At 60.2% G+C, this 8,073-nt stretch overlaps 1 protein-coding gene across 1 annotated transcript; it reads left to right on the plus strand.

Annotated features, from left to right (window-relative positions):
- The first annotated feature begins 2,779 nt into the window (after positions 1 to 2,779).
- GSC2 (goosecoid homeobox 2) lies at positions 2,780 to 7,858 on the plus strand. The gene is made up of 5 exons (XM_043901055.1): positions 2,780 to 4,407; positions 4,525 to 4,778; positions 5,174 to 5,444; positions 6,098 to 6,418; positions 6,722 to 7,858. The coding sequence occupies exons 1-3, from the start codon at positions 4,164 to 4,166 to the stop codon at positions 5,276 to 5,278; spliced, it is 603 nt and encodes a 200-aa protein (XP_043756990.1). The 5' UTR covers positions 2,780 to 4,163; the 3' UTR covers positions 5,279 to 5,444; positions 6,098 to 6,418; positions 6,722 to 7,858.
- Positions 7,859 to 8,073: the final 215 nt, after the last annotated feature.

Genomic DNA, 8,073 nt, shown 5'->3' on the forward strand with positions numbered 1-8,073 from the left:
GACTGGGGCTCTGTCCCGACCACTGGAGTGCCCCTCGCCCATCCTGCACCCCTGGTTAGCGCCCAGTGGCGGCCCAGCTGCGTCCACCTGGGAGTGTTGCCCTGGGTGATGGGGCCACGTGCATCGTGGGGACTCAGAGCTGGAGCCTGAATCCTCGAGACTTGAGATCTGAAGCCACCATGTCTGTCCCAGGGCCTTCTTGGTGAGCCTCCCTGCCCTCCCCCGGCTCTGTCCCGCTGCCAGGTTGCCCACCCACGTCCCCCCTTTTGGTCAGCTTCCCAGCAGGCAGTGCTCTCAGTGTGCAAACCGATAGTCACCCCGTGCTTCTGTGTCCCCCAAAAAGAGATGTTGAGGCCCTCAGCCTTGGCATTGACCCCCTTCTGGTTTCTACTGTTCATACCCAGTGTTCCCAGGTTTTCTTCCAAATATATTGTTCCGAGTTTATCATTGCTATCCACTGGAGGATTAGTCCAAAGCAAGTGACTACCATTAGGAGAAGTGTAACTCGGCTCACTCATTTTAATATCTTTTGAGGCTTTGCTAAATTGGCAAATTGCTACTTTTTTTTCTTTTTTTGGCCAGTGATGAAGACTGAATCCTTTCCCTCTAAGATCAGAAACAACATGAGAATGCCCCCCTCCCCGTTGTTGTCCAGCCATTTACTGGAGGTTCTAGTCAGGGACCTGCCAATGCAACAGACAGAGGTTCAATCCCTGGACCAGGACAACCCCTGGAGGAGGCAATGGCACCCACTCCAGGACTCTTGCCTGGAGAATCCCATGGACGGAGGAGCCTGGTGGGCTGCAGGCCACGGGGTCGCAAGAGTCGGACACGACTGAGTGCACACACACTGGCCAGGGAACTCAGGCGGGAAGATGGAGCAGAAGGCGGCAGTGCTGTGAAGCGAGAAGCACAGTTTCTGTTCACAAGCGCCGTTATCTTGTATATAGAAACCTTTTAAATCCACAAAAAATTATTAGAATAAACAAATTCTGCAGGTTGCAAGATAACAAGATCAATGTACAAAATCACTTGTATTTCTATACACTTGCAGTGAGCAGTTCAACAATGAAATAAAATCATTCCACTTACAATAATCCCCAAAAGAACAAAATACTGAAGGATAACTTTAATCAAAGAAGTGGGAAAAAAAAAATGTGTACTCTGAAAATTACAAACACTAGTGAAAGAAATTCCAGATGATCTAAGTAAGTGGAAGAAGTCCTATGTTCATGGATTGTTAATGTTGTTTAGATGGCAAGACTCCCCAAATGGATCTTCAGATTCAATGTTATCTCTATCAAAATTCCAGCTGATCTCTTCAAATAAACTGACGAGCTGGTCCTAAAATTCACAAGAAAGTTCACGAGAACCATAATAGTCAAATCAATGTTGAGGGAAAAAAAAAAAAGCTGCGGAACTCACACTTGTCAATCTCAAACCTCCAAATCTCAATCTCAACTGCAAAGCTCCAGTAATCAAGACAGTATAGGTAAGGACCTCCCTGGTGGTACAGTGGATAAGAATCCACCTGCCAACGCAGGGGACACGGGTTTGACCCTGGGTCCAGGAAGATCCTACATGCTGGGAGCAACCAAGCCTGCATGCCCCAACTACTGAAGCCTGCGTGCCTATAGCCTTTGCCCCACAACAAGAGAAGGCGCTGCAGGAAGAAGCCCCATTCGATGCAACTAGAGAGAGGCCCATGCAAAACAACAAAGATCCAGGGCAGCCAATAATTAATAAAGCAGTTAAAAAAAAAAAAAACTACGGGTAGACATGTAGATAAATGGAGCAGGACTCAGAATCCAGAAATAAGTCCTCACGTTTATGGTCAATTGATTTGCAACTGGGTTGAGGGGGATACAATTCAACAGGGAAAAGAATAATCTTTTCAGCAAATGGGACTGGGACAACTGGAAACTGGATATCCAAATGCAAAGAATGAAAGTTGGGTCTTTACCTACATCATGGACAAAATTTAAAAGGGGTCAACGTCAGAGCGGCCCCACACAGGTCTGGGGCCAGTCCTTCAGCTGGGGCTGCTCTGCATGTCCTTCCTGTGGCTGCTGCAGCAAGCATCCCTAGATGGGAGAGGAGCTGTGTCACCCAGCTGTGGGACCCGGCCTCAGAAACCACAGGGTCATTTCTGCCTCCTAGCGGTTAGAAGAGAGTCACTAAGTCAGTGCACATACAAAAAAAGGGACATTAGATGTCACCTCTTGAAGGGAGGCGTGCAAGGATTTGCTGACAGGTTTGAAGAGCATCACATCAGTGGAGAGATGGCACGTCCACCTAGGTGGGTAGGGGTGTAGGTAACCCATTTATCAAGGTGGGGTGCCAGGCAGGGGTTAGAGGTTTCCAGGAGATCTTGAGTCTGTCCCAAGCATAGTGACTGAATGTTCCTTGGTGCTGAAATGGGACATGGAGCAGGCGCTTAGGGAGATGCCAGCCTGGAGCAGAAGGAGCAGTCAGGCTGAAGTTATCACCTGGGGAGTCCTTGCCACACAGGTGGCGTCTGAAGGTTCAAGGTTGTAAGAGGTCACCAAGGGTGAGGATGGAGAGGGATGAAGGAACAGCCAGGACCCAGCCTTCCTGGCCACTGGTCCCGGAGCCCCCATCCTTGAGCAAGTGACTTTGATGGGTTGTTGACTCCCAGGAACTTCTGTGATCTATTGGTAAGCTTGCAGTTCTGTGAGGGAAGTTGGCTGGGAGAGGTTTCTAGGGTGATCCAAAGGGATACATGGGAAGAGATGGGAGGTCGGGGTGGTGTCAGCCATCTTGCAACCATGAGGTGGGCCACTCACAGAGGTGGTGGCTCCTTCCTGGAGCTTCCGGATTAATGAGTCCTGGGCAGTCTGTGTCAGGACTCTTTGTGACAGCAAGTCAGTGGGTTCTGTGGCTGGAAGTCCAGAGTCCTCACTGACACGAGTGGAGTCAACAAGGGAGTTTGAGGAGGGGCGTGTGAGGCGGGAGGAGAGGCACGAGACTGCGTGTTGCCCCCTTCATGGTACCTTCCGTTCACGGAGGCCCCTGCCCAGCGGGGATCTAACCTCACACAGTGACTGGTTAGCTCACGGAGCATCTGAAAGTTAGGTCGCAATGATGTCAGTTTAGAGCTCAGAGGTCGGGAAACCGAGGTATGGGGTGGGGTGGACTGAAGGAGCCTCTCCTGGAGCCCGGAAGGGACAGCTGGGGCAGAAGCCAGACCGTCTGCAGCCCGGTCCCGCGAGTCGCACACTAACTTTTCGGCGGTCTGGAGACAGCCTGAAGCATAAGTCCTGCGGGCTGTCCCAGGCTGCATAGATGAAGGTGGACAGGCTTCCTGGAATCTGGCAAAGTGCGGGTCGATCCCGCGCGATGTTGGACTGAATGACCCAGAGGGAGGCTGAAGAGTGGGGGTGTGGGCACCAGTCAGCTCCCAGGAAGCCTGGCTCTGCGGGGGTGGGGGGGTGGGGGGTGATAATGGTTTGGGGGTGGATTCTGGGACACAGAGGAAAGCAGACAGTCCCTTTCCGCGGAGCCCCGGATGGCGCCGGGTGGGCTCTGTCACCCAGGAGAGAAGGCAGAGAATTGAAGGCATGGGGCTGCGGGTTTGGGGATGGGCAGAGACAGCTTCCGCCTGCGCCCCGTCTCCTCCCCAAGGTTGAGATCCAGTTCCTGAGTATGGGAGCGGGCAGTCGGGCTGAGTGCAGCGGACGGCGGGGTTGCCCCGGGTGCTGGGCCCCGTTTGAGATCGCAGCTCAGGACACTGCCGTTTGGGGGGTTTCTCCAGCCTCGGTCCTCCGCCCCGGTGGGGTGCGGAAGGGGACGCAGAACCAGCCCCTGGGCGCGGCGGCTACGGGACCAGGCACCCAAGGTCTGCCGGGTGGGGGTGTCCTCGGGCCGCTGGGCCGGGGCCGGCGGGCAGTGGGGGCGGCCCTGCGTGCGCCTGCCAGCCTTGCGGGTCGGGGGCACGGGCTCGGGGCAGGGAGCTCCCGGTCGCCCCTCCCGCCGCCGCCGCCGCCAGGGATTAGCCCGCTCCTGGCCGTGCGGCGGGATTAGCCCGAGTGGACGCGGCGCCCAGCCCGGGGATTACGGAGCGGACCCCACCCCCCCCTCGCCCCCCGACGGATATATTCCCGCGGCGGCGGCGGCGGCGGCGGCGGCGGCGGGCGGGCGGCATGGCGGCTGCGAGGGGCGCGCCGGGCCGCGGGGCACCCGGGCGGCCCTGCCCCTTCTCCATCGAGCACATTCTCTCCAGCCTGCCCGATCGTAGCCCCCCGGCCCGGGCCGCCCGCCCGCCGCCGGTCCCTGACAGCGAGAGCCCCTCGGAGCTGGGGGAGCCCGGGGCGCCGGAGGCCGCGCGCTGCGCCTGCTGCTGTTGTTGCGGCCCCCGCGGGCCCCCGGAGACAGACGCGCGGCTGGGTGAGTGGACGCGGGGCGCGCGGGCTGGGTGGGTGGGCGTGAGGCCCCCGTGGCGAGGGCGCAGGGCGAGGGGAGCCAGCCCGCCGGCCCGCGCCTCACCACGCCCTCGCCCGGCAGGCGCGCGGCTGGCGTGGCCGCTGAGGCTGACACCCGCGGCGCCCTTGCCCTGGGCCGCGCCCCCCGGGGGCCCCGGGGCGCAGCCAGGCGCGGGTGTCCCGGGCCCGCCGCGGCGCACGCGGCGTCACCGCACCATCTTTAGTGAGGAGCAGCTGCGGGCGCTGGAGGCCCTCTTTGTGCAAAACCAGTACCCCGACGTGGGCACGCGCGAGCGCCTGGCCGGCCGCATCCGCCTGCGCGAGGAGCGCGTGGAGGTGGGTGCCCGCCGCCTCGGGAGAGCGGCTCCGCACGGCGGGCGGAGGCGCCGAGGCCCGGGAGCTGAGGGGCGGCCGGCGGGGCTGGGCCGCGGCGGAGGTCAGGCTCCCTTATTTTTAAACACCCCACCCGCCCCTGACGAATCAAGCCCGCGTCCGCGTGCCGGAATTCGGGGGGCTCGGAAGAGCGCGGGGCTGCAGGAGGGGCACTGGTCGGCGGAAGCAGGGGGAAGGGATTCCGGCCCCGGGCCCTCGGCAGGGGATGACGGACGGGAGCAGCCGCCCGGAGGCCCCCGTCCGCCCGCACTTGCGTCCCGAAGACCCGGCCGGACCACTTGGGACCCGCGCGGGACCTGGGTCTGCGCTGGGCCCGCCTGAGCGCACCTCCTCCTCAGGTCTGGTTCAAGAACCGCCGGGCCAAGTGGCGACACCAGAAGCGCGCGTCGTCCTCCGCGCAGCTCCTATCCGGACCCAAGAAGCCCCCGAAGGAGGGCTGCTGAGGGCGCCAGAGTTACCCCCGGCGTGGAGGCGTCCTCTGGGGCCGGCCCGGGGAGCGCACAGCCCGACCTTCATAGGAAGGTGGGAGAGGACGCCAGCCTCCAACCCGGGGCCCCGGAGCTGACCGCGGGAGCCCCTCTGCGAGCGACTGCGGCCACCCGCCCTGCGGTGGGTTCCAGAGCGCGGGGCTGCCCCATGCGCTGTGCACCCTCCGTCCCAAGGGCGACTGGGCAGGAGGGCTGGGGAGATCGGGGAGGGGTGGGGAGCGGGGTACAGAGTAGGCCAACCTCCTCACCCCCATCACACTCCGCGGGGCAGGAAGCCACCCGGCGACCCCAGCTGCCTCTTGTCAACACGGGCACCCAACACCCGCGCGTGCGCGGGGGGAGGGCGGCGGAGTTCTGCTCATCAGGGACTCGGCCCCCAGGACCCAGCCACGGCCCTCCCCTGCATCCGGGGCCTGGGAGCCCCAACCCCTAGAATGAGAAGGTTGGTGAAGTCACCTCCAGGAGGCCCTTTCCCACCCCTGAGTCCTGTGAGTCTTGTGTGGATCCCGAGAAACAAATGAGTTACTGAAACCTCGGGGAAAGCAGTCCAGGCTGAAGTCCTCCACGGCTGCGTGCCACACTGGCGGGGACCTGGCCCTCCTCTCCTTCCCAGGGAGTGGGGACCGGTGCGCCCTCAGTCCCTGTGCCAGGCTGCCCCCAGCAGAGCGGATGGCCCCACGATCACGGCCTGGCCCCTGGTCCCTGCACTGGCCTCCGGGAGCTGCTTCTCGGGGGCGGGACCCTTGATTCCTCACTCTGGAGGTTTCCATGCAGGTGTGTCTTCCTCCATCACAGCGGCCAGCCTCTGTCACCCTGCGGGGCCCAGCCAGTTCAACTGGGGAGGGCCCCCCACCCCCCTTGGAGAGTGTCTGCTCTGCCCTCTGCCATCCTACCCCCAGGGTGAAGGACAGCGTGAAGACAAGGCTTCAGTCCCCAAGTTGGCACCTGACACCCACGCCATCTGGCGTGGGGACTTTGTTCTGCCTCCTCATGCGTCCTGGACGGAATGGGGGTGGGCAGCATCTGGCGGGAAACACAGTCCCTCATGGAAGGTCTAGAAGCCAGGGCTGCGGCTCCCAGGACCCTCCAGGGCAGGTGAGAACACAGGGCGTGTGGGGTCCCGGCCAGGACAGCAGCCCTCGCCCCCCCCCCCAACACACACACAGGATGCACACTTCCAGCTGTCACGGAGCTCATCTCCATCACTCCTGGCCTTATCCCTGGAGATTGCACAGCCTGCCTGCAGGGCTTCCGCCCAAGCTGGGACACCCCACTCCCCTGGTCCCAGCCCTTGTCGGCTGACTGGCTTTGTGTCAAGGTGTGGGGCACCCGTGATCAGAGCTCTGTGCCCCGGGACCAGCCACTATGCTGCCCTCCTGGTTTTTCCTTTCTCTCCAGCTGTCTCGGGCAGGCCACCCGCAGCTGCCGGGAACACAGCTGTCCTTGAGGCTGAGCCCACGCTCTCCCGCTCATCTCCATCCGCGCCCTGGTCTGTCTCTTCCACCCTCAGCCTCCAGTCCCAGCTCCATCCCACGGTTACACCCGCCCCCAGGCCTCTCCCCTGTGCTGGGTAGCTGTCCCTTTGACAGCTCCATTTGGAAGCCCAGGGCTTCTCTAGTCACTCTGTCCCCAGCAGCTCTTGCCAGGCATCCCAGGCACGTGAGCCAGAGAGCTAGCAGCATGCACCCTGCCTCCTCCTCTCTCTCACTCACGAAGCCCAGGCCAAGGCGATGACTCCCCAAACAATCCCAGAATCTGCCTTCTCCCTAGCCTCGACTGCACCAATCATGAGAACTGCCGTCCCCTCTCGACTTGGCCATTGCAGTTGCCTCCAGTTGGTCCACATGCACCCACTCTGATTCCTCTATGACTCATTCTCATAAAACCCGGGATGCAAGTCCAAACCTGCCTCTCCCCTGCCTACAGCACTCCCAGGGCTCCCACAGCTCGCAGAACAAAGACAAAACTCCTCGCTGTGACCCACAACCCGTAACCCACAAGGTCCGTGCAGCCTGGCCCTCCGCTGTGGGCTCCCACCTCGCTGTTCCTTGCACTCTGTGTCTCCTCCCATTGGTCCTTTGCACACGCTCTCCCCTTCCATGTGGTCGTCAATGCCTGTTTGTCCTTTGGGTCTGCAACCACTCCCTTCCAGGGGAAGGTCTCCCGTGTGCCCCCTAGGTAGAAGCCCCTTAGGTAGATGCCCCTGGGTAAGATGCCCCCTGGGTAAGATGCCCCCTGGGTGGGATTCGTTTTCCTCGAACCTGCCCGCTGTTTGTTTGTGGGGCGGTCTTTTGCATCTCATGCTCAGCTCCAACAAGGGCAGGAACCATATGGTGGATTTCCTACTGAACTGTACTGAATCCTTCTTGGGGCAGAACTTGCTTGACATAATGTACAACCTCCTTTCGGAAAGAAATGATCGTTCCTGGAAAATGCTCAGACAATTTTCTTGTCCATTTCATTAAGGATCAGCTTTCTGGGAAGCCAATTCGGGCACTTAGGGACCAGACATTTCTTTTCTTGCCTAAACTTTGAATAAAAATTTTGAAGCCAAATATAGCCAACGTTTCTGAAGCGGTGTCTTTGTTAATAGCATAGAAGTGTATATAGTGATTAGGGTAGGGTGAAGTCGCACAGTCATGTCCAACTGTTTGCGACCCCATGGACTGTAGCCCACCAGGCTCCTCTGTCCATGGAATTCTCCAGGCAAGAACACTGGAGTGGGTCGCCATTCCCTTCTCCAGGACATC

This window comes from Cervus elaphus, chromosome 5 (genome assembly GCF_910594005.1).
Source record: "Cervus elaphus chromosome 5, mCerEla1.1, whole genome shotgun sequence".
Classification (NCBI taxonomy): Eukaryota; Metazoa; Chordata; class Mammalia; order Artiodactyla; family Cervidae; genus Cervus; species Cervus elaphus.

Excerpts from the sequence above, each read along its gene's own strand:
- GSC2 (XM_043901055.1), top strand. The coding sequence starts at position 4,164 with ATGGCGGCTGCGAGGGGCGCGCCGGGCCGCGGGGCACCCGGGCGGCCC. Across the intron at positions 4,408-4,524 it reads GGAGACAGACGCGCGGCTGG|GCGCGCGGCTGGCGTGGCCG; the intron begins GTGAGTGGACGC and ends CTCGCCCGGCAG. Across the intron at positions 4,779-5,173 it reads TGCGCGAGGAGCGCGTGGAG|GTCTGGTTCAAGAACCGCCG; the intron begins GTGGGTGCCCGC and ends CCTCCTCCTCAG.